General features: G+C 41.0%; 1 protein-coding gene across 3 annotated transcripts in view; it reads right to left on the bottom strand.

The window, feature by feature from the left end:
* Positions 1–714: 714 nt before the first annotated feature.
* Positions 715–27,168, bottom strand: part of Sk2 (Sphingosine kinase 2) — a 69,516-nt gene continuing 43,062 nt past the window's right edge. For all 3 annotated transcript variants that reach the window (XM_065226101.1, XM_065226102.1, XM_065226103.1), the window contains exons 3-5: positions 4,087–4,186; positions 2,159–4,010; positions 715–1,915 (exon numbers count right to left, since the gene is read on the bottom strand). In XM_065226101.1, the coding sequence (XP_065082173.1) occupies positions 3,078–4,010; positions 4,087–4,186 (1,033 nt within the window). In that variant the 3' untranslated portion in view covers positions 715–1,915; positions 2,159–3,077. The remainder of the gene's footprint in view (positions 1,916–2,158; positions 4,011–4,086; positions 4,187–27,168) is intronic.

Here is a 27,168-nt window from a genome sequence, read left to right on the forward strand (position 1 = left end):
AACCGTCGTTTGAAATGTGATGAAAATGTTGTATTTGTTTGTAACCTTGTTCTTACTGGCATATTTGATGCACTATAATGTTTGCCTTACAAATTACATCTGTGTGGTGTCCAATCATCCCGATTACAATAACAAATATTGTATAACCAATAGAACCGTGGTAATCTACACCACGCCACTAATAAGCCTTACAAAAGTTCCAAAAACCCAACTGTACAAACTGCACCTACGCACATACCGCTATTGTATCGTAACAAAACAACTTCCTCTCGGAGGTTTACGGTTTTTGGTTTACGGAACGATTCGGATAACTGAAACCTCTACCTAATCTGCCGAAAATCTGCTACTTAGTGGAGAATGGCGCTTTCCCGCTTCTTTGATCTTTGTCCGTTTGCATATGGTAACAATTGCCTAAACACGCTAAATTACAGACTAGATAACAGATGAAAACAATAGTTCGAAGGAAGCATAACAAACTTTCAATGCAATTATATTCCGCTTACTGTTGGCTAATTAATACTTCAATTTCGAATGTATGGGTGTGTGTGTGTGTAAGTGTGGGTGATTTTCTAACAGATGTGAATTTGGCTAAAATCTACAACCTTTGTTCGTTTCTTTTGTTTACTTTAAGATCAGTTTGATATTACTTGGTAGTGTTCTCTGTCATTTGCCACCGTTATAAATGTCGGCAAGGTAATTTTCTTTCTTCATCTAAAGGATTAATTTAGATTATGGGGGGTAAATGTTCACTAGGTTTTTTTTTTCTTGAAAGGGGTAATTTTTAGCACAAATATTAGTTTTGTGAAAATGTTCGTTTTAATTGGTAATTATGGTTATGGGTATCTATTTCACTACGATTTATGTCGATTTGGAATAGGGTTTAAAATAAAGGTTTGAGTTCATAATTGCTCCATGTTACTTGTGATATTTGATTTTTTTTTTATTGATCTGCGTTCATTTTTTGATATTGTAACCATAATAAATTTGACGATACTTGATGATACAATTGCTTTTCAGTAGATGAGCTTCAATGCTGGTAAGTTCCTGTATATGAGCGCACATTTTTTTTTAGCTGCAGTTTCAAAAGAATATGTTTTGATTCGTGTCCGGAGGATATTAGATGGTACTGATGCACCCAGGGTTACTTCCACTCACTTCGCTATAAAAAATGTTTTTCGGAACTATGGAATCATTGGATGCTATTATGAAAGTTTTTACTTGTCAGAAACAAGAAGAGGTTGGAAGGTATGTATTTGACACATAAAACCTGTCAATTTCACTTTCAGTGCGTCACAATCAGCGAATTTATGACTCGTGAGCGTTCACTCAGAGTGAGCGCTCACGAATCGTAAAATCACGTATTGTGACGCACTGAAAGCAATAATGACAGGTTTTATGTGTTAAACACCTAGTTTACAACCTTATCTTGTGACTTACAACTACTAACTATCATTATAATATCTAATGATTTAATAATTCCGAAAAACAATTTTTTATAGCAAGTGAGTGGAAGCAAGCCGGGATGCACCTGCTGTAGTCGTCTTTAATAGGTGGCAGAAGTATATTACCAATCCTTAAGCCAGGTACCCATTTGTGTCGAAACATAATGTCGATGTTGACATGATGTTTTCCCATGTTAATAGATGCCACACCGCCACCACAACAGTGGACGTCTGCCCTTAGGTTCCCAATTTTATTGGGAAAAAGCAGGGTAAAGTCGATCGAAAAATATCCTTCCTGCTCATCTGTAATAATGGTTGTTAAGGCCTACGCAAAACTGAGAATTAACTGTAGGAATAATTTGGCGAATGACAACCTTGCCCGGCATCATAGTCTTCTCCAGCTGCAAGAACTGTCAAAATCCTATTAATTTACACGTTGCATCGAGTGTTCGTGTAAGATTCTGTTTGCAGAACTTAGGCTGTGGACCATTTGCCGAGTTAAATTTAACTCGTGGTTAAAAGTGACATTTCGAAAGTTATTTCTTATGTTCGAAAATCCCCGTGCTGTCGATCGACCGGTTTTCGAGCCACGGTCGTCAAAATTTAACTTCTTTTCTGTCAGAAATAACCATGCTCGGATAGCAGGGTTAATCGATAACTTTCCATCTGTCAAATTTTAACCAAAAGTTAAAATAATCCACCAAATGGTTCAGAGCCTTAATAAGGTGCTACTTTCCAAGTCAAGTCGGTTTTGCAGCATGGAAATGTTCAGTAAATTGGCGGTTTCTCTGGAAATATTGCTTTTTTCGATGAATACATTTCTACATTTTGTACTCTATAGAAATAACTATAAATATGGCCACTGAGAATAACTTAGAGAGAGTCACTTCTACTCAGTTGTATAAGGAATTTCTAAAAACTGCAGGCACTCAGCGTTGAGTTTCTGCAGCTTTTCGAGATTTCTCTATACCTATGAGTAGAAGTGACTCTCTTTCTCTGAGCCATGGACCGACTAGAGTGGAGACGACTTCTTCGGACAGCAGAGGGCATCAAGGCCTTAGCCTAATCGGTAAGGTAAGTAAGGTTACTCTTGCTCTCCAGAAGGAAGTTATACATAGCAGCTTTGGGAAAAAGTTCTATGTAGTTCAAGCACGCACAACAGTACGATCCACTTGCCTATAGGTAATGTTTTCCGTTTAAATAATGTCGCTAACGAATTGCAGAATCTACACGAAGTTGGTTTACAATGATCCCTGGGGAGCGAAATTACCAATTTAAAAGTTTGGTTCTCACAGGCCTCTTCCCTGAAAATGAGGAGCGGGAGCGTGTGCATATTACCATCGATCGATAGTCGTCCATCCATTCTCCCATTGACGTACTCAGAAATACGCTCCGGACATAAACAAGTCGATGAATATCAACCAAAACACTTTACTCGTTGCATTCATACATTCTCATAAGCGGCTTGACGAGGAGGTTCAGCCAATTGACATCCATTGAATCACTATTATTTCCCACCCACCTATATCGGGTGCTAACAATACATACTCGTAATGGATATTTCAAACACCATACCCACTGCAGCAACACTATCCGTGAACGAAACTACACAAACACATTCATACCTCAGGATAATCATTTCGGTACCATCACTTTGGCTAAACTAGGAAAGATCTCCGCCTGGATTGGACCGTACTCAACGTTCTCGCCGTCCACGGTCATATGACCGCTGGAGCCACTGGGTTCGATCCGGAATGCCGTCACTGGAATCATCTGGATGTATCGGTTGGCCTGCGTTGGAATGTGTGACCCGTTGCTCAGTCCCAGCAGGAACGACAACAGCTGCGATCGACTAACTCCTGCCTTGATGATCAGCAACCAAATGATGCCATCATTTAGCTTGGAAAGGGGAGCGAAGAAGCAATCCGTGCTCAGATGCGTCTGGTAGGCCGCATGCACCATCACAAATTCACCGTCGATGGTCTTCCAGCCGTCCGACACTGGAGCCGTCAGTGCTGGAAGCCTCGAAGGTGGCCCGTACATCTGCGCCACATTGGCACCGTTCGGTGTGCCCTCGTTGGAAGCGCGATCACTTTCGTAAATGCTGTCCACCGTGGAGAAGTAGGTGCTCTTGCGGGACGTTGCCGAATACCAGCTATCGATACGGGGCCGAAAAGTGTCCAGATTACTTCCAGTTTCCAACGAAAGAACATCACTGAAATTTGTATCGCAGGCATCGCAATTGCTGTGGCTATCGTTGGCTCCTGCACCACCACCTCCACCGGTCCGGCAGTCGTGACAGTCCAAGGTAGTATTGTAACTTATGCTGTGTTTCAGTAATCCTACACCTCCTCCTACGCCACCTTCGTGGGGCAGCGAGTTGGATCTATTCATATTACTAACTAGCGCCGGTACGTACGATACCTTGCCCTGATAGGTACGTAGGCTGATTAGCCGATGGACGGACCAAAGTGTAAACCGTTGGCCACCGATGGCCCGCAGTCTCTCGCTCTCGATATCGATGTCCGAGATTAGACCCCAGCCAACCGACAGGAATGAGAACATAATCTACGGACAGAAGACAAAATAGCAGTGCCGATTAGCTTCCCATTATGGCATTCTTGATATATGTACTAATACTCACTTTAGACCGTGTCTCCACTCTAACTATATCTAACAAGGAATGTTTGCCTTTGACTATGGTTAAAGCTGATGCCAGGATCGGTTTCGTCTCGAAGGGTTCGCTGGAAAGGGAGAGGAGGAAGAGAAGAAGAAAATGCATGAAATCAACCATAAGCACTTGTTTATTGGTAATAACGGCACGGGTAAAGAGGTACTTGTTGCTGTTCGAAGATTATATGCGGCAGGCATTAGAAGAGCGAAATGTGTGTGCTGCCCATTTAGTAGCGTATAATCTCATATCAGTCTTATGTGCATTTTCATCAGACTTCACTTGACATCGGTATTTCCGCATAATATCGACTATTTCTCGGTCAAACCGCACACTACTCGTAATCGTAATTTAGCTTGTAGGCAACACAGTTGATGGGCGAAAATCAGAACCTCAATGAACCTCAAAAATGATAATGAAATTTGAAAATATTTGTAGATACACTTCCGATCATAAGTTTAGGGACACAATTTAAAAACATGTAAATGTGTTTCGCTCATATCTCAGCCATTTTACAACCAATCTTCGATCTTTATAGGTCACTAGCTGATTGTGCCCGGCCTTCCTCGGGATTCAATATTAGCTTGAGTTTAAGCGCTAATTGAAAAAAAGCATGGTATATTGTACGTAGCCCCCCTCCCTCTTATCTAAGAGGCTACCCCCTATGACCTCCACATGCCAAATTTGGTTCCATTTGCTTGATTAGTTCTCGAGTTATGCAGAAATTTTTGTTTCATTTGTATGAGAGCCATCATAAGAACCTTTCCCTGCTCCAAAAAAACCTGTTTACAAATTTTCAAGCCGATCGGTTCATTAGTTTCTGAGTCTATAAGGGTCAGATAGACACACAGACAGACGGAAATTCATTTTATAGATTTGAACGGTATTGACTAGAATGTAGGTCGTAGGTAGATTAATTTACGTATTCTCGTCAACCTAAGCAGTGTCCGCATTTCTATTAGCAATTTGACGTTGTTTGCACACATATGACGTGTTGGTTTGTTTACATTTATCTACTGCTTGCTATAGAGATTAGTGACGTTTAACGCACGCACACTAACGAGGGTCTATCACCGTGTAAAGTTGTTTATTATTTTCCTCGGGCTAACCTCAAAATGTATGTAATTCATCAGCCATAATGAGATTGACAGCGGTTTGTTATGTATTTTTCTTGGATTTTCACTACCACAGTTTCACGCAGCGCACGAATACAACCAGGCGTGAAAATCTCTATTATACCCATTCCAATCGACAGAATTGTCCAAAACGGGTTGAATACGTTATTACAACGCTCCAAATTTCTGAGGGGAGTTGTTAACTATTGTCGGCAGCCTCTTTTTCTTCGACAACCTTTCCATTTGAACTGCATGTTCTGTTACACTAGTTTACGTAGTAAACAAAAATGAACTTCAATGTTTGTTATATGATTCTTATGTAAAATCGTGCGCTGAATCCAAAAATGTAGCCAGAAAAAAATCTCAGTAGGATAGTTTTATAGATAGCTGCATTTCACTCACAAAAATGTTGGTTTACTAAAACACACATATCTCCGGCTGTAATGAAGCTATATCAATTATTTGAACCCCAAATTAAACCCCAAAGAAAATTTTATTTCGATCAGCTGAACATCATTTGTCAGTGAGATTAGTGGTATTGTTGTTAATTAATAGATTGTTTTTCTTTTTTTAATGTTTTGCATATTTCCAAGAAAAATTTGATTTCAGCAAAGTTTTTAAGCAAGGTAAATACAAATGTTTGTAGTGGTGGTGAAAACAATACAACTAATCTCACTGAAAAATAGTATCCAGTTGATTGAAAGCAAATTTTCTCACTTGTAATTTGACATTAAAATAATTGATATCGCTTCATTACAGCCGGAGATATGTGTATTCTAGTAAACAAATTTTTAATAGGTGACATTTCATTTTTTAACAAAAAAAAGCTCACCAGCATAATGTAAACAGGGCATCAGCGTCTACCAGCATGATATTTCAGGAGCAACTGAAATTCGCGCTAAAGGGTGTCCCACATCAAATTGCATCACGGAAAAAAACGCTATAGAAAATTAGCCATTGAATATTTTCTCTTGAAAATTTGGGTAGAAGTAGTTTAGAGTGTATTGTTTACAGTGTATTTTTATCACTGTCAGTTTTTCGAAAGTTGGAAAAAAGGGCGTCATCCGAAAAGCAACGTCGCGAATTGATTTTGCGCAAGCACCTGGAAAATCCTCAAGTCTCTCATCGGGGGACATCGGAAAACAACTCGGAATCGTGCAGTCAACTGGGAGTCGTGTGATTAAACGTTACTGCGAAACTCTGAACATCGAACGGAAGGAGAAATGCGGTTAGAATGGATGTTCAATTAGTGATCAGGATCACAAGCGTGTCGTGAAAGCGTTTAATCGGAATCCCAATGCTTCGGTCAGGGATGTTGAATCTGTCCAAGTCTTTCGTTCAGAGAGTCAAGGACCGGGAGGGACTGCATACGTACAAAGTGTAGAAGACTCCAAATCGTGACGAACGGCAAAATACGGTGGGAAAGTCACGGGCCCGGAAATTGTACACCCAGATGCTGACGAAGCCTCATTGTCTCATCATGGATGATGTGATGAGACTTACGTCAAGGCTGACTTCCGGCAGCTTCCAGGGCTACTGTTCTTCACCACCCAGCACTAGTTTGATGTTCCGGAGGAAGTAAGGAAGCAGAAACTTTCAAAGTTTGCCAAGAAATATATGATCTGGCAAGCGATCTGCTCATGTGGCAGACGGAGTGCACCGTTCGTGACTACCGGGACTGTACACGGGGAGATCTACCTCAAGGAGTGTCTACAGAACCGTCTGCTGAAGCAACACGAGGGCCCTGCGATCTTCTGGCCGAATCTAGCTTCGTGCCACTATTTAAATGTTGTCCTGGAGTGGCACGAAGCCAACGGTTTCGTACTCAAGGACATGACCCCCACCACCCCCAACGCACCGAAACTAAGGCCCATCGAAAAGTACTTAGGGGGGGCCATCGATCATTTCCTTAGGGGCCGCGTATTACAACACGCTACCCTAAAGAGCCACCCACATTAGATCCGTTTGCGTTGCGTTGACGTAAATTCGACAGTTAGACAATAGATTTAGCTGTCACTTTGCCGCAACGCGTCCGATCCGGATCTAATGTGCGTGGGCCCTAAGTGTCCACCATCGTCTCAAAGTTTTGTGCGATGATGTCGATGCCACCGGGGAAGCCAAGCTGGGAGGACTTCCTGAAAATCGTACCACTCAGGTCATTCGTCGCTCTTCTGATCACTCTAAGCGTGCTAAGCGTGTTCTACGCAAGCATCTGTTTAGACCGTGAGGCATTTATTTACTTGGTGATCTTATTACTGGATCTCGGATGTTGAGCTCATCTTCAATGCGATCAGAAATTCGAGAACATAGATAGAGCTTTTGTAAACAATGACTTCTCTCGACGATTTCTAGAAAATCAACATCTTAGGGTAGGGAAGACTTCCCCTAGCCGATGGTTGTATTGGATTGCGTGAGCGTTCCTTGGATTCCTAGAAATAATCTAGAGAAGTCATTGTTTACAAAAGCTGTTACGTCCTAATTCCAGCTCTATCTAGATATGTGACGGTGGATCGGTCACGCGCTACGAGACAAGACTCAACGCGGTGGAGCCCCAAATTAAATGCGAAAGCAACCAATCGCTCAGGATAGAAAATCCCATAACTAAGTGAGATCTGTCGTGAACTGGTCTAAACCTCTCCTAGAGTCCTAGGAGCTTCATCAAAGGTGACACACAAGGAAGAAGTGTTAGTTTGTTTACTAAAATGAACTATGCCCATTTTGTTATGGCAAGTGTTGCTATAAGAAATGCTCCTTGTGTTTATTAGCGAAATTCACATCAAAGGTTGATTAATTGCGTAGGAAATCAGTTTGGCACGGCATTTGTGACCAGCCTTTCGGTCGTATGAAACAGGTCAAAAACTGTCCAAAACCACCCATAATTTTTTTTGTTTTGAATTTCTGTATGGTAAAATAGTGAACTTTTCGTGAACATTAGCTCCTGCCCATCTCGACGCCAGCCAAACTCTTCCGCGATCCACACCAGCGACTGCCCGCTTTAAGAATAACGAGTAAACGAGCTAGTCTGAACGAGCTCGATTGACTAGTTCACACATCGGGTCACACTCTTCCAACCCAAAGGCTTATTCCAATTCTTCATTATTTCATCTCCCTCACTTCGCATCTTATGCGCATTCATCGAAGCCGATGTTCGATTGCCAGTACACGAATCATATTCGTTAAAGAGCCTGAATTTATAAAGAGATGACATGTCAAAATTGGAACAATCGATTGTCTGTCAAAGTCATAGGAAAAGTCATTCCAATCAAGCAGAAGACCTGTCAAATGTATAAGATGTCACCTCTTTATAAATTCAGGCTCTTTAATATTCGTGTATTCGGAGCTTTCCGAAACTCAAGTTCAAACCAACCTCAGTACGTATTGGCGTTGACGGCGACTCTGTAGCTCTTTACTCCTATGAGAAAATTCATAAGCAAACGTGAGACTGTGCGTGAAACATGGCGGATTTTGTACTATCCTTTCGCTCCACCGAAATTTCCCATAAGAAACTGTCGATATTTGCTGGGAAGAGCAAATTTTTCGACGGTGCCGGCAACGCCAATCTGTCAATTCGTGTACGTCGACGCTCAGTGCTGCCAAATTCAATTTGTCGACTTCACACCAAATGAATGAAGGTTAATTGATTTTTATTCAATTACTACCATGTCACATATACTACATTCTTTCCCTTCTCGACTCTTTTTGATTAAAGTATATTTATTTGAAAATATTAATCTGACAGCCTCCAATCTGTGTGAATGTCATTCTTTAAGTTATCTACGTTACAATATTACACATTCCTCATCAGTTAACTACATGCACTCATAGGTGTTTCAAGTGACATCCTCCAATTAATTATCACAAATACTGTTTCAATCAGTTCCATGCTCAAGCTCACAAACAACATCCAAGATCACCGAAAATATTCCATCTGAACAATTTAATTCTCAACGATAACAAATGTTATTCCAAGCAATTGAGAACCACAATATGAGCAAGACTTAACTCATCAAATGCAACAAAAAAAGAATCTAGAAAATTAAAACTAGCAATCTTTTTTGAAAAAAAATCGACAGTTTCCAGTTTTAGTCCTATATTATTTTGAACGAAATTTTTCTTATTCAATCTTAAAGGGTGTCCACGATGAAATTGCCACACTATGAAATTGCTCTAACTTTTTAACCGTTGGGTAGAATTTAATGAAAATTTGGGTGGATTTAGTTCATAGTGCATTATTTACATCCTGCAAGTTTTAAAGTCCTGTGATCAAAACTCGCGGAAATGGAGTCGAAAGAACAGCTCGTGCGTGATAAAATCTTGCGCATTCATCACGAGAACAAGGATCTCTCGCATCGTTCCATCGCTAAAACGTTGGGAATCGCGAATTCCACGGTGTCGCGAGTGATTAAGCGGTTCGAGGAACGGTTGACCACCGATCGGAAGCCCAGAAGTGAAGGAAAAAGTATTCCGTACAACACCAAAAATCACAACCGCGTAGTTGGGGCCTTCAACCGAAATCCGAACGCCTCCGTTAGGGATGTGGCTAAGAAGCTGCACCTAAGCCGAAGTTTTGTCCAGAAGGCCAAAACTAAGGCTGGGCTTCGAACGTTTAAGGTAAAAAAGGCCCCTAATCGTGACGAGAAGCAGAACAAGTCCACCAAAACCCGTGCCAGGAAGTTGTACCTCAACATGCTGACGAAAGTTGAATGCTGCATCATGGACGACGAAACATATGTGAAGGCCGACTTCAAACAGATCCCCGGCAACCTGTTTTTCACGGCCAAGGATAAGTTCAGCGTTCCGGAGCATGTCCGCACGCAGAAGATGTCCAAATTTGCGAAGAAATTCCTGGTTTGGCAAGCCATCTGCACGTGCGGGAAGCGGAGTGCACCTTTCGTGACCCAGGACACGATGAACGGACAGGTGTACATAAAAGAGTGCCTCCAGAAGCGGCTGCTTCCTCTCCTGAAGGCCCACAACGTCCCAACAATCTTCTGCCCGGATTTGGCCTCATGCCACTACTCCAAGGAAGTGCTGAAGTGGTATGCGGACAATAAGGTCAATTTCGTGCCGAAAATGTTCAACCCTCCCAACACTCCGGAGCTCCGCCCCATCGAGAAGTACTGGGCGATTATGAAGCAGCACCTTCTTAAACGACCTAAGGTAGTGAAGACAGTCGAGGAACTGAAGAAAGTATGGGTTTACATGCAAAAAACGGTTGATTCACAGGTTGTGCAGAATCTTATGGCCGGGGTTAAGGCCAAGGTGCGGGCATTTGCGTATGGACTGTAAATAAAATACGAGTAAAATGGTAAAATGAAGTTTAATAGTTATTTCTCAATCCCTGAAAATTTGATGGCAATCGGATGAAAACTCGAATTTTGCGAATCAATTTTGTGTATGGCAATTTCATGGTGGACACCCTTTAATTTGATAAAATACCAATACTACAAGATCCAGAAAAAAATCTCCGTATGAAGATCTTTTTGGCATTTGTTTATCCTCAGTTCAGATTCGTGCTTGGTAATGCATTAATGGTAAACAAATGATCGAAATCGTCCGAGTGTTTTTTGTTTTTGGTAAGCCCTGCTGACGACATGTCAAGTTTTATGATTGTGGTTTAGGTTTTACGATGGGTGTTGAGACTTCCGGTAATTCGCGGCGGGTTCGTGACTAACGAATCAGTGACATTTTCACTCAATCCGCTGACTGTGGGAATGAACCATGAATCAATCAGCTCTTAACTGCAATCATACCGATCAATGACCATTATCCGCGGGGGAAACAAATTACGCAAAGCACCTCAAGGTGAACTGGTTGGAGGATGACATGCACGTTATTGCGAGTCGAGGGTACTCTTATTTCTTTAGTCTTCTCTGGAATTTATAGATATACATAGCTGGCCAGGGAAGTGAATGCACCGCCTCTGGCATGTTATGACCCCGCCAGTACTGACTAGACTATACTATCGGGAGGCCCTCGAATCGCTTGCAAGACTTCTTATGGATTGTGGGCATCTCATCTTGTAGTTCAATCAGTATTCAAACACATGATGTGCCTTAATTATTCCAGCATGAATTTAACAAAGAACCGCAAGTGAACAAACCTCACATCAAGCTCTTTTTATTGTACATAAAATCTTTCACAACAAAGAGAAGCATAGTTACTACAGAGTGTAAATCAAATTACTTTATTGGCTGCAATTAGCATTGCACAGTGGTACAGAATGCAGATTTAGGTGGAATGATATGTTTTGAGCCTGAAATTGAAACTTTAGACTAAAAGTCTCTTCTACAAAGTTGTTCCTTATAGTTAGGCCCTCATTTTTATGACAATGAATTCTAGGGTGGTTCCTATTATCATTAAAATCAAAAATCTAACTTTTTTGTTTGAATAAATTAAGGTATACATTCTTCGGCAAAGTTATATCTGAGCTAATTTCAAGCAACTTTGTTGAAAATAACTTTTTGTGTCTCTTAAATTGGCTGATTTAGAGCTATTTTCTTGAATTAAGTTAGGGTGGCTCTTAAAAAAACAGTTTTTTTGCTCTATTTTTCTTATTTCGAATTTTTCAGCAAAGGTGTCTTCAGATAACTTTTAGATCTTAAGAAGGCGCAAATTTTTGCTGCACAAAACTTGTCAATATCTTTCGCCGATCAAGAGTTATTGACGTTTGTTTACTAAAAATATGCACTTTTCAAATGTTAATAGCTCTGGTTGGGGCAAACAAAAAAAAAGTTTTTTTGCAGCATTTTAAAGGGCGTATGTTATTCTCAATAATATGAAAAAATTGGAGGTATGTTATTTTTTTAACTCGTATAAAATCAATATGAATTTATTCTTATTTTTTACTATATTTGAGTATATCTTTTTTATTAGAAGAGATACAGGCAACAAATCCGGCTATAAAACATTCGTCTTAAAGAGTTTTAAAAGTCTCTAGAAGATAACTTTCATGAGAATTTTCAAATAAAAAAGTTATTGCTACAAAACTATTTTTTCCAGGAACACCCTAAGTCAACTCCGAAAAATTACTCTAAAATGAGAACGTTAAGAGATAGAAAAAAATTTTCTTCGACAAAGTTGCTTGCAAGTAACTTAACTACAACTTTTTTGAACAACACATGTTTATATTTTGTAAAACAAAAAAGTTAGTTTTAAAAATTCCCTAATTTGAGGACCACCCTGACGTTTGCAAACACCAAAAGAAGGGAATTTTTAAGAACAAAAACTTCTTTGAAGACACTAAATGTCCAAATATTGAAACAAATGTACTAGCACATTTTATATAAATTTGTCATTAGAGTGGTCCTATGAAATCCATCTTTTGCCAATAACTTTTTTATTTGAAATTTATCATGAAAGTCATCTTCTAGAGACTTTTAAAACTCTTTAAGGCGAATGTTTTATAGCTGGATTTGTTGCCTGTATCTCTTCTAATAAAGAAGATATACTCAAATATAGTAAAAAATATGAATAAATTCAAATTGATTTTATACAAGTTTAAAAAATAACATACCTCAAATTTTTTCATATTATTGAGAATAACATACGCCCTTTCAAATGCTGCAAAAAAACTTTTTTTTTGTTTGCCCCAACCAGAGATATTAACATTTGAAAACTGCATATTTTTAGTATAAAAACTTCAATAACTCTTGATTGGCGAAAGATATTGACAAGTTTTGTGCAGCAAAAAATTGCGCCTTCTTAAGATCTAAATGTTATCTCAAGACGCTTTTGCTGAGAAATTCGAAATAAGAAAACTAGAGCAACAAAACTGTTTTTTTAAGAGCCACCCTAACTCAATTCAAGAAAATAGCTCTAAATCGGCCAATTTAAGAGATACAAAAAAGTTATTTTCAACAAAGTTGCTTGAAATTAGCTTAGCTATAACTTTGCCGAAGAATGTATACCTTAATTTATTCAAACAAAAAAGTTAGATTTTTGATTTTAATGATAATAGGAACCACCCTAGAATTCATTGTCATAAAAATGAGGGCCTAACTATAAGGAACAACTTTGTAGAAGAGACTTTTAGTCTAAAGTTTCAATTTCAGGCTCAAAACATATCATTCCACCTAAATATGCATTCTGTACCACTGTGCATTGGTTAGCAAAGACACGCTACCACGTTGTCTGTATCTATAGTTCACAGTATAGCTGTTTCGCATTGGAAAGTGCTCTAGCACATGCTTCAATCTCTCCTATTCATATACTGAGACAACAGAACGAACCGCTTCGTCGTATAAACTTCTACACGTCACAAGCAGTGATGCCAATATTCCAGTTTAAACTCGATTTCTTTCTGTTTTTATGGTGAATGCGTCCATTTTGAAATATTCCAGTTTTTTGAGAATTCATCCTGGATAAATCCAAAATATTCATTATTAAGAGCAAAATATTCTGAACTATGATTGCAGAATGATTGCACAAATGTACGCTTTAATCTTCTATATTGGAATTGAAATCTGTAAGCGCGTTATTTATTAACATACAATTCTGTCAAAGTAAGCCTTACTTATTCTTCTTCATTGGCTTTATTACCGCCGGCTCTCAATCTTAGTGTTCTTTGATGACTTCCGCAGTTGGTAATTAGTAGCTTTCTAACCCAGTGCCAGTTTTACATTATTAGTATTATTGTGTGACAAGAACAATCATACTCTAAGCCCAAGGAAGTCGAAATATTTTCGACCCGAAAATGTCCGGCTGGGCTAAGGAAGGCCCCCTTAAGTCTTACTTATCTTGTGCTATCAGAACAATGCAATGAGCAGAGGTATTATCTGAAATCATTCCGTTATTAAAAGTTATGCATCTCTATTCTTCAACAGTCAACTTTCGCTCGTTGGGCTAAACCCATAGCCCACTTAGTGAAAGGCTTTCGTTTGTTGGGCTGAGCTGCCAAGCTAAAAATTTGTTGAGGGATACACCGATTGATTATTGTCATCACAATCCTTGAGCAACTATCCAAATTGTTCATCCATGAGCCCCTCGAAAAGGAATCAGCACTGCCAGAAGTGACATTTGACTTCGATTTAGGTGGGCTACAGCCCAACTAACGAGAGCCCAACTAAAACGTAACCCACTTAAAGATAACCCAACGAATAGGCTTAAAAACATGGCCTTCCCCGGCCATCATATCATAATCATAATCGTCATATCATAATGATGCAGATTTAAAAATTTTGCTCGGTGAGGTATGGCCGATCCGGATCCGGAACAACCGTTGAAGTGGCGAATGCATTAAATTGGCTCCGCGATGTCTTCGGAATGATTTAAGAACTTATTTGTAGTTGTGACGAGAACATGGACCCTAGGGACAACGGAATGATCTTCCAGAGAACCCAGAACAACCGTAAGAATAATGGGCCTAGAGCTCCTCGGATTTTTCGAAAACAGGTTTATACGTGTTTCTGAAGTTGTGTGCAACGAAATAATCCACATGACGATCCGGAACAGCCGTAAAAGTGGTCAATTTATTAAATTAATCCTAGAGCTCAACGAATTTCTCGAAAACGCTTGTTGATGTGCTGCCAGAATGATTTTTCTTTTGGGATCAGACTATGAACCCTGGAAGATCCGGAACAATCGTTAGTGGTCCATTAATGAGCGATTTTTTCGAAAGCTCTTGTTGATATGCTATCAGTATTTGTTCGAAATTTGCACCAGAATATAGACCGTTGGGCATTGGATAATCCTCCAGAAGATCCGAAACAACTGTAATAGTGATCAATTCAAATAACTATTCGATGACCACCATGATTTTTTTTCTTCAAAACGGTTCACGATCTTCAACGATTGCTCCGTATTTCCTGGAGGATCACCTTGATACCTACAATGTCCTTATTCCATTTACTACTCAGTGTAAGACGTCCTTAAGAGGTGACACCTGTTGATATTGTTTGTTGTTGTTTTTAATGGTTGCATTGCGCATTGAGTTTGACAGAATAGAACACTGAACAAAAAAGTAACCCAACAACCGGATCAGTATTAGGCGGGATTAGAAAATATTAGACAGTATTGGCTAAACTATTAGACCTAAATATAACAAGGTCTTCCCCTCGCTCAGACGTAAACGAATTTCCGTAAAACTTTTGGTATTTTTTTGTACATTCTTTAACTATTTTTTACACAGAAAACGATTTAAAATGTCTCAAATGTTGTTTCCTGTGTAGAAATTACAAAAGGCATAATAACAAAAACTTAAAAAATTGACCAAAATTCAATGGGTAATCAACTCTGCACACTGTGCCAAAACACAGCACGGCACACTGTTCGGAACGTTAGGGCACACTTTCGCTAGTAGGACACAAACGATAACTATAGTATAAAATGGTATCACTGTTGAGTGTTGACGTTTTGCCAATCGTTGCTAAGGTTGACTACTCGGTTGAATACTTTTTTTACTCAAAAGTTAAGCTAGTGATAGAATTTGTTGTCATATATATAACTGGTAAAACAACGATTCAATCAAGAATTTAAGAACGACAAACCGGTTTCGAGGATCACTCCGAAAAAATCTGTAAGTATTCTCTGAACCGTGAATCTCTATAAATCTAGCAAAACTCAGTCCGTCTCATCCGATCCACAGCAAAGTTCCCAGTGGCTCATGACTTCATCTAGAACAGCTTCTATTCGGGATTGACTTCAATCTAGTTCATCCACACCATGGCCGGTCGAGAGGGTCTTGTCGATACGGCAGTTAAGACGACTGAAACTGGTTACCTCTCGCGACCGACGGTTGGTCAAAAGCTACCTATTGTGCAAACTGGTTGGATCCCGTGATCATGAAAATCAAAAACAAACCTGGAGACAATGAACGTCAGTTTATACAGTTTATATACGTCATTGGTCTCAAGTGATATTGGCTACGATGGGATATCCACAGGACTTTATAGGGATGTCCATATAATTTTGAATGAAGTCCCAGTACTGCTGGGGGAAGTCAATAGGTATTAACCCCACATATTCCATCAGACCTGGATCCGAGTACGATTACGATTACGGAGCAATAGTATAGGATTTATAGTAACGGATCATTGCAGTTAAAAATGCATTTACATTCTATTCCACGAGTCCGACATCAAGCATATCCCCTGCACCAGATCAGGTAGTTTTGCTGATGCATCTCTGTCATCATCCTTCTGTAGAACTAGCTCGTATTAAGGGACCCCAGAACGATGGGTGGTCTACCGACTCATCTACCGGCTCATTACTGAAAATTTGATTTGAGGCTTTACTCTAGGGTAGGATTGAATTCTCGCCCGTTCAAATTCTGAGTTACTTTAGTCGGGGATAATTTGAAAGGGATCAGGTGGCAATTTCATCCATCATAGATCAGATTACGCCTTCGTTTCTGTACATCTGCAAGGAATCAGCAGCAGGGACATCGAGCCAGAATCTGGTGGACGGTTTTTGATGGCTTCCACTTCCTCTTCCACCTCCCGATCCGCAAACACACTAATGAGAATGAAGGAAAGCTGAATGCTTGCCTTGATTCATCTGATAAATTGAGAGTGTAAACACAATAAAAAAAAAAGTCATAACTCTCGGAGTTGCCAAACTCATTGAATATTGACACATTGATAGGCACACTTTGATTGAAACCACGTTCGGCACAGCGCTTGGCACAGCTCAACTACTCGGCACGGATTAAGGTGTTCAGAGTTGAATACCCCTTGCCAAAAGTTCTTGTTCTACAATTTTTGACACATTTTTGTCCATGGATTACAAAATTCCAAAAGTTTGCCTTTTTCATGAGCTTTTTTCGCAAAAATTTTAAAAATATGTGCAAGGTTATTCTGAGATATTTGAGAATTTATCAGTTTTTACTTTACTCAAAATGACTAAAACAAAATTACCGTGTATATTTTTTACAGAAATACTTTATCTTCTCCACAGCTTTATCTCAGACATCATTTCGATTTGAAGTGACGTTTTCGTGCTATAATTGATTGAAAAATGACAGACGCCCTTTTTTAATACAAGCTCCAAAATGGCCAACTTTTGGCAAAAATGTGAATGATTGCCCATAACAAACAATTATGCAAAGTTTCATGTAATTCGTAGAAGGTCAGAAACGACTTTCACATAACTCCCCCTCCCATCCCAACTCTCAGTACAAATCCAGACATTTGATTAGCTTTCATACAGACAATTTGCAAAACTATCTGGCATCCCTGGTCAGCAGAAGGTCAACAAATATATTCGCTGATGAGTGGCTTCAATCAACGACCTTCCGACCGTCCGTTCATCCGGTCGGTCGTCTGATTCCGCACATTTTGCAAACACAAATCGGGGCATCGAGTTCATCAACGAACGATGAGACCGGATCCCAAGAAACACATTTGGGCAATGTCGATGTCAGGCTGACAGGCCGCTGATAACATTGACACACATATTTCGTGTGTATGGCGGCTTCCCCATGCGAGGTGTAGGTGAAGTGCGGAAACAAATAAGCGACACTCGGATTTGGAATTGGTATCATTTATATTTAACAAGAGAATGCTGATAATGAAACGCCTATTATCTGGTATGAGGGAGCTGTATTCATATGGAAAAACTGGAACGTCCCAGCTGGCAGGGCAGGCAGACAAATGAATAAACAAACCGGCACATTTATATTAGGTGTCGTCTGTCGTGCGATTACGTACGGTGTATGAAGCCAATCGAGCATCAGACGACCGAACAGGTCGGTTGGTCGGTAAGGTCTGGGTGTTGCACCTAGGTACATATATAGATTCGCTTATGAATCAATTTTATGGCAGAAAACAGAGTAGAATGGGGCAACGGAAGATTTATGTTAGTTGACAATCAAGCGGTTTTCCGGGGTTGTTTCCCGGTGAATGATGATAACAAGCATAGACAGGCCATAACAGGTCCTAACACATGCCTTATGTTTTCGAATAGCTGCTTGGCGTTGGCGTTGATGATCGAAGGTTTTTTAAATTAATTTTACAGTTGTTAAATTTCATCACGAAAAATGGCCGCTTCATCAATCTGGGAAATTTGACGAACCTTAAAGCTTAGGAAAGCCTTGTTTTAATCTTTAAGGTTGGACCAATCGCGCAGTTTGATGAGGCGGCAAGGGGTAATCAACTCTGTACACTGTGCTGAAACACAGCATGGCACACTATTCGGCACTTTAGGACACACTTAAATTTTTTCGCCGAGATTCCAACAGCCGAGTAGTTCTGCAATTTATATTGCTGAGACTCAGTAAAACAATTGCCGAGACTCAGCTATCAAATAACATTTTGCTGAAATATGAGCTAACAAACAGATATTTTGCGTAGATATCAGCAAAAGTAAATGCCGAGGAAATCGGCTTTTGGAGATTTTACCGAGCTAGATTAAGTGTGCAAACGTTGACAAGTAGGATACAATCAACATAATATAGAACGGCATCACTGTTGAGAGTTGACGTTTTTCCAATCGTTGCTTAGGTTGACTTCTTTGTTTACTGCAGTGGGCTTCACATTGGGTTCGGATTCCAAGGAAAAATGCTGTGAGTATTGCCTGCATCTGTCTGCACCATGAAACTAAGTTTATCTCATCCGATTCGTAGCGAAAATTCCAGCGGCTCGTGGTCAGGGTCGAGAGGGACGATACGACAGTCAAGATGGCCAAAATGGGTTCCCTCCAGCAACGGTTGGTCAAATGCCTGTAAGTTCATCCAATAGGGGTGTGGGTGATGGGTTTTGTGTTTCGGCCAGGTTTGAATCCCGGTTTTGCCAAAGGTCTTCCGGGATGAAAATTTTATCGTTTACTCCTACGTATTCTTGCCAGTCATTGGTTTCAATTGGTATGGACTTCGATGAGAAATCCACAGGACTTTATAGGGATTTCCATACGAGTCCCAGTACTTATTGGGGGATGTCGATACGTATTAACCCCAAGTATTCCATCAGATCTGGACGATTGCCTTAGCGAAACAGCATAAGCATCAAAAATGCAATTACATTCTATTCCGTGAGTACACCCCATCATCAACGATATAATCTGCACTCTTCTGTTGCACTAACTCGTCTCTAAAGGACCCGGTGCGATGGGTGGCCTACCAATCAATCAATTATAAGGCCTTGCTCAATCTCGAAAGTGCATGACGTATGACGACACTAAGTAATCTGCTGTTCGGCAAGATCCCATGGGAACAACAACAACCAAGGGTACAGTTGAACTGCAGATGCACCATTTCCGAGGTAGGACAGATATGAAGTGGGGGGTCATTTGATGGTTTTCACTGGTGGTACATTGGTTTTGATTGGTATCACATCTGCAAAGGATCGTGAACTTGATATGCTTGAACTTATGTATTTGGGCGATGGTAGGAGACATCATAATCTGCAATACGATAGGCTTGGTGAAGTCTTCGAGGTTGCTGAGTCGATCAGAACTGTTTCGAGGATGTCGTTTCTAGGGTGGGAATGAACTTTCGTCCGTTCGAGTTCTGGGTTTTATTTTGTCGGGGAGCATTTTACTGACAGCTGGTGAAAATTTCATCCACCGTCTGTTTCTTGTGTATTGCATCCAGTTCCTCTTCCACTGCCCAATCCGCTCTCATTCCAATGAGAATGAAGCTTAATGTTTGCCATGAACTATGGTCACGAATTAGAGAAATTGAAAATGTAAACAAATTCACAAATGTCTAACTTCAGGGTTGCCAAATTCATGGGATATTCACACCTTGATATATACGCTTCGGGCTACTTAAGAATGATCGGCACAACGCTTGGCACAGCTTTTAGCACTGCCACGTCTCTTGGCACGTTGACGATTTAAATTTCATAGAGAACTCGTTTCCAACTCAAAAGCTTCAATTGGAAACGAACGAATCATTGCGAATGAAAGGTAAGTAAGTACTGTGTGGTATATGAAGCTGATGTGCTTGTTAGGGAATACGCTCTCGAATCGTCTGTTTACACTCGAACGAGCATCAGTCTTTTCAGCAAGGACGTGATTGGTTTAATTTCCCCATAAATTTTGAATAACTTATCAACTGCTTGAATGCTATTGACAAGCAATTATAATTTAGATATCACTCAAATATTACAATTAATACGTGTCAAATAATTTGATATCCTACCTAATTTACCTTACCTTACCAATCAGGCTAAGGCCTTGTTGTCCTCTACTGTCCGAAGAAGTCGTCTCGACTCTACTCGATCCATGGCCACACTTCGCCAGTCTCGTAGTCTGCGAAGGGTCCGCAGGTCGCCTTCTACTTGGTCGATCCACCTTGCCCGCTGCGCGCCTCTTCTTCTTGTTCCTGTTGGGTCGCTTTCTAGAACCATTTTCACTAGGTCGTCGTGCGCCATTCTTACGACGTACCCAGCCCACCGTTGCAATGTGGACGATGGATGGTTCTCCCAGCAGCTGGTGCAATTCGTGGTTCATTCACCTCCTCCACGTTCCGTCATCCATCTGCACTCCACCGTAGATGGTACGCAACACCTTCCGTTCGAAAACACCAAGGGCGCGTTGGTCCTCCACGAGCATAGTCCAGGTCTCGTGGCCGTAGAAGACCACCGGTCTAATCAGCGTCTTGTAGACAGTCAACTTCGCGCGGCGGCGAATTTAATTCGACCGGAGCGTCCTCCGGAGTCCAAAGTAGGCACGATTCCCTGCCATAATGCGTCTTTGAATTTCTCTGCTGGTATCATTTTCGGCGGTCACCAGTGAGCCCAAATACATGAACTCATCGACCACCTCGATTTCGTCACCGTCAATCTGAACTCGGGGTGGGAGGTTAACATTGGCTTCCCTAGAACCTCTTCCTTTCATATATTTTGTCTTTGATGCGTTGATGGCAAGTCCAATCCGCCTAGCTTCAGCCTTCAGTCTGATGTACGTTTCCGCCATCATCTCAAAGTTCCGCTCCATAATGTCAATGTCATCGGCGAAGCCAAGGAGCTGGATGGGCTTCCTGAATATCGTGCCACTCGTGTCTATCCCAGCTCTTCTGATCACACCTTCAAACGCAATGTTGTATAGCAGACACGAAAGTCCATCACCTTGCCGTAACCCCCTTCGAGATTCAAAGGGACTCGAGAGTGTCCCCGATACTCGAACAACGCACATCACTCGATCCATCGTCGCCTTGACCAATCGCGTCAGTTTGTCCGGAAATCCTACCTAACTACTAATAACTTAACCTAATTAGCAAGATCACGTATGATCTGGTGATTTGATCTCAGACAGGCGTCTCTGATCCTTTCGAGGATGAGCATACTGCGCTCCTCTAGTGTCTGAAGACCAGACACTCAGAATTTCGAGTCCGCGGGGGACTGTTGAGAATCATCCTAAGGATGTTGTTCTGGATCCTTTGAAGTTTGAGGTGATGGCACTTGGCATAGCTCTCCCAGATTTGCGTTCTGTATTCAATGGCGGGGAGGATAATTTGCTTGTGGACGGCAAGTTTGTTTTCAAGAGAAAGGGTTCACTTTCAGTTGATGAGTGGGTAGAGCGACCTAATCAAGATGTTACACTTGGTGGATGTTTTGTCCACATGGGAACGGAACAGCAACTTGCTATCAAGGGTGAGACCAAGGTAGACGACTTGACTCGGCCATTTGACAAAATACCACCACCTGGAAGAGGAGGTACATCTGGCGTGAAGATGTTGAAAAGGATAGGACCAAGGAGGCTACCCTGGAGAACCCCAGCATCGACGTTGAAAGTATCAGAAGGTGAATTGTTCAAGAAGACCTGGAATGATCTGCCCGACAAGTAGTTGTTGATGGTCTTCACAAGGAAGCTTAAGAAGTTATATCGAACGAATTCTTAACATCCAACAATGCCATGGCAGATGTCTTGGAAACGGACTTGTTCCGCTTGATGATGTTAGTAACCCGCGCGATTTGGTGGATGGTTGAGTGGCCTTTCCTTAACCCGAATTGCTCTTGGAGAAAGATGTTATAATCTTTTGAAAATACCAGCAGACGGCTGAGTATCAACTTTTCGAATAGCTTCGAGAAGGCTGACAAGAGGCTGATGGGGCGATAGCTTTTGACACTGGTAGGGGCCTTGCCAGGCTTGTGGATTGCAATGACTTTGGCTAACTTAAAGCATGCAGGGAAGTAGCCAAGCACCAAACACTCATTGAAGATCACTGCAAGATGCACTAAGAAGTTTTTCAACTCGAGATTCACCACACCATCGACACCAGCATCCTTCATGTTCTTGGTTGATTTATTGGCTGCTATCACCTCATCAGCCGATATTCTACTTTCGTCAGGGATAACTACGGGGGTGGCAGCGACTCTAGACATTGCCTCCGATACTGCAGGCTAGTGGGGACTCACCATGGCTCTGCCAAGGTTATGTGAATTCACGAAGTGTTGACCAAGAGCATTGGCCTTTTCAACTGGGGTTACACAAAACTCGTTAAGCCCTTTTCGCTCGAACCGAATACGCCCACGCACACTAACAACACCATCGGGTAGGAGAAATTCTCCCCTTCCCGATAGTGCTCTTGGTTTACGTAAGCATACTTCGGTTCTCGTGAAAAGGACCTTGCAAGTTGTTTAGAAAAATTGATAATCTATTTTCAAATGTTATGCGAGCATTATTCATGTGTTCATTTTTAGTAAATAGGGCCCCGCTGTTGTGTCACTTTTTGTCGAGTGAGTGAACTCAAATCCATCCGTGCACTTGTCTATGGACTACGTCCTGGAAAAATCGAAGTGTGCTATGCTCGCGTGTGGACATGTTTGTTTACCCGGTCGCGTTTGTTTTTCGCTCGATACTGTCACTTTGGTTATATTTAATAGTCGAACTTCTTGAAATAGTTTTTGTTTAACTGAATGCAAAAGTCGCAGGATTGAAATTAAAATTTAAGAGGTCGGCTAGCTTGGCGGCTGCCGGTTTTGCTTACTGAGTAGAGGATCGTGGGTTTACTCCCAAGCTCCTCCAAAACAAAACAATTACTATGGTCACATCACCATCGCTTAAGCAAATCTTGAGCCATCTCCTACGCAACTTTTCAACTTCGTAGCATATATGGGGCGTCGGTAAGTTGCTGGCCCCCGTTAAGTAGAGGTTACATCGGCAATATACTTCCTTTCCCCGTAATGGAGAAGATGGGCGTGAACTTTGATTGAACTTAAGCAATCAGAATAAGAACGTTAAAGTAGATACATGACAGTTGCTAGAATGCAATCTAAGAATTACTCCGCAACAAATGCAACGCAACGCAACAAACACGCAGTCTACGTCCAGCTTGCAAATACAGAATTACACAACGTTTATATGAGTTGATTTCACGATCATAAAAATCTGGAGGTTGAATCTACGGGCGGCACCCGGGGGGAAATTCAAACCTAAACACAACTGGGCTTAAAAGCCCTGGCAATCTCGATAAACATTTTAAGCATAACTGCACCAACCGGAAGCTCGCGATACATCATAAACATAAAAACAAACGCCTCTCGGATATGAACCCTTACCGGATCCACGCTCTCTCAGCCAATGTTGTCGCTAATTTGTGTTGATATATATCAAATTACTGCGGGGGACACAGACATGCTTTCGCCCCGAAGAAATATAAAACTGTCACGCCAAACCCAACACGTTATTTGGCTAATCGCAGTCACGCAAAGCTCCCACCCCACACCAGTGATGTCACTTTCAACGTGTTAGAATAGTAAACTGGCGTGGAGCGGAAAGAAACGGCTTAATTTGCATATTAGAAGAAAGAAAAAATGGACGGAGGAGAGAGGAGCATTTGCCGGTGTCGACAAGCTGATAATCGCTGTCCGCTGGGAGAGAAATTAGGCACAGATTTGGGCGGGCGTCCATCGCAGTCGCCGTACCTGGGGGGTGTTACTAATGAGCCAAACGGGCGGAGGGAGCTATTTCTGGATAAATGCCCAGTGGCACCAGGTGCGTAATCTGTGCTATGAAGCGTTTAATTGATTCGATGTGTTATGAATATGACATTTGCCATAATTGGTTCCGAGTGGAACAGATGGCGGAAACGTTGCATCACGTCAGTCGTTTGCGCTTTGCTATAATAGAGTTTGGGGTGACATTTACTCGCATCAACTAATTGTTCTACTAAGTTAGGGTCGTTCAAATTATCGATTTTGCTAAATGGAAATTGATGATTTTATTTTAGATTTGTATAGAAGATATACAGAATCTGTAGTTGATCATACACAGACTATCTCATGTGGTAGTCCGAAATACTCGAGTATAACAGGAACGTCAACTTCATGAACTTATGGGTGGGGGCAAGATGGATTTGAAAATAGATCATTTTACGAGATGGCAGGACCTATTTAGCCTGACAGAACTGATTATATTGATATTGTTTTTTACAATGGTTAGGTCCGGTCCTAAAGCATTTTGTAAAATGGTTTGTAAACTGACGTAGAGTTACTATATTAGTAGAGTGAAGTCATCTCATACTATCGTTGTGACGGGCTTCTTTGGACACTTTTTAGGAGTACCGTGGACCCCCGTTTTTAATTTGAACCCTGCTAATTTTCACGCTGGGAAAACTAAAAATGGTTCAAACGGCAATTAACTCATGGAATATTGTGAAACAGAACGCAGAATCAAAACAAAACAGCAAATAAGGCTACCAGAAACACGATTTTCTTATGCTCTCTGGGCATTGGCATAACCTTGAGGATTGCTTAACTGCAACCCTAAGATGAAGAGGAGACAATACGGGGGCGAAAACGAACAACTTTTCTGACAAACGCGAACCAGCTCGTGATTGGCCAATTTGAAATGCGTAAGATAGAGATAGAGATAGATAAAAATAGATATAGATAGAGATAGAGATAAAAGAGTAAGAAGCCAGTTGTCTCCTCTTCCTCTTAGCTGCAACCAGGTCCCAGGGCTTGTCTGTATAATTACATTTAGAAAGATGAGTCGGCGCCGGTGGTGTAGTGGTAAGCGTGACTACTTTCTCACCCCAATGGGTCTGGGTTCAATCCCAGCCGAGGTCGGTGGGATTTTTCTGAGGCATAAAATTCTCTGGTCACGTCTTTCTTCGGAAGGGAAGTAAAGCCGTTGGTCCCGGCCCATGCGTGTGTTGAATGGGTGCGATATCCTACGCAGGTGTGGAAGTTGCCTTCCTGCACATTCGATTGTCGTCAATGGATGGCAATCGATGTCCGTCGGTGATTGGCACTAGATTGCGGAACAGAGACCGACGTTAAATAAAGGAATGTATGTATATTTAGAAAGATCCACACTAGTGATGCCAGTTGTTATGTAGCGGACCAAGAGTTTGTTGGAATTTAACTACTGGGCAAAATTTAATTATTGTTTTTTTTTCTAAATAATTGAGTTTAATGGCTGCAATTTTTTTTTATTTGGTTCGAAACTTTTGGAATGCGACATCACACAGGTAGTACATTTGAATTTAGTTTGATCGAGGTGGCGATTTTCTTTTCTTTAAATCAAGACGATGAAGTTTTGAAGAAGGCAACGATATTAACTGGCTGGATCAACATATATCCATGATGGAGGGATAGAACATCATTTTATTTTCATAAAAACAGAACCATCATAACAGATCATCCGGAAAGCTCTTTAGTATGGGAATTCCGGAGAAGAAGAAAATTGGAAGACCAGCGTAAGGCACGATTTAGAAGGAAGCGGTCGATCGGCGGATTATTGGCAAGAGGTGGCTAATAACTGAAGCGAGTTTAAAACAGCCACGACAAGATTGTTCACTGAAATAGTGGAATCAGAATAATAGATAAGAGTCATGTAGCGATGATCAACTGAACATCCCGGATTTCAGAGGTTTCCCTAACAACGAGGATTATGCTTTCCCAGGATTCGTCTAATCAGCATAATAATGATATACCATCACGCTACTGTCAAACTCTTTGATGGTAAAATCAACTAACAATTTACCTTACTTTTCACCAATCTCCAGTATTAACAGGTAAATATTCATTTCATTCAATTGGTACATTATACTGTTATTACTGTTCATACTATCATTGCAACTAATTCATTTAGGCATATTCAATTGACCTAAATTGGGTTATTATTTTGCTTCAAATGATATGGGAAAAGGGGGAAACTACGATTCAGCATAGAGAGTGTATGGGAGCCGTTCTAGGGGTTGTTTGGGACATGTGATTGATTTTAGACATTATAGTTTGACGTGATCACCATGATCCACTCTCGTTCTGGAATGTGGCCTTGAGACTTGAGATTTGGCCTTCATAAGACCCCCTTCTTTCGATTTTCTTATGCTCATAGGGTTCAAACTAAAATGAGCTCCGTTAATGTGACTGAAGTGTCGGGGTAATTACTTAACTTATCGACTTATAGACTTCAAAATATAGTATAGTGGCGAGATGGAAAATGACAGGTGGGCAGGAACTCACGGTCTCCCAGTGTTGGTGAGTTCTTTGCCGTTAATGTTAACGAAAAGTTCACTGTTTAGCCGTACAGAAATTCAAAACAAAAAATTTTATGGGCGGTTTTGGACAGTTTTTGACCTGTTTCATACGACCGGTAGGTGTATGCTGGTCACAAATGCCGTTCCAAACTGATTTCCTACGCAATTAATCAACCTTTCAGGCATAACATTTGATAACGGCACAAAAACATTTGTAAACAAACTTTCTAAGGCCCTTTACCCTCGAACCAAAGAACGCCCACGCATATCAACAACATCATCGGATAGGGGCGACTATCACCTTTCCGAAAGAGGTATTGGTTTGCGTGGGCGTACTTTGGTTCCCGTGTAAAGGGCCTTAGAAAGTTTGTTTACAAATGCTTTCGTGCCGTTATCAAATGTTATGCCTGCTTTGATGTGAATTTCGTTAATAAACACGATGAGCATTTCTTATAGCAAAACTTGCCATGACAAAATGGGCATAGTTCATTTTAGTAAACAAACTAATACTTCTTCCGACTGTGTCATCTCTCTTACCCGCCTAACCCAAGATGGGAAAAGACAGGTGGGCAG

This window comes from Ochlerotatus camptorhynchus, unplaced genomic scaffold (assembly GCF_037179485.1).
Source record: "Ochlerotatus camptorhynchus isolate MF236.1 unplaced genomic scaffold, CSIRO-AGI_Acam_v1.1 ptg000244l, whole genome shotgun sequence".
Lineage (NCBI taxonomy): Eukaryota > Metazoa > Arthropoda > Insecta > Diptera > Culicidae > Ochlerotatus > Ochlerotatus camptorhynchus.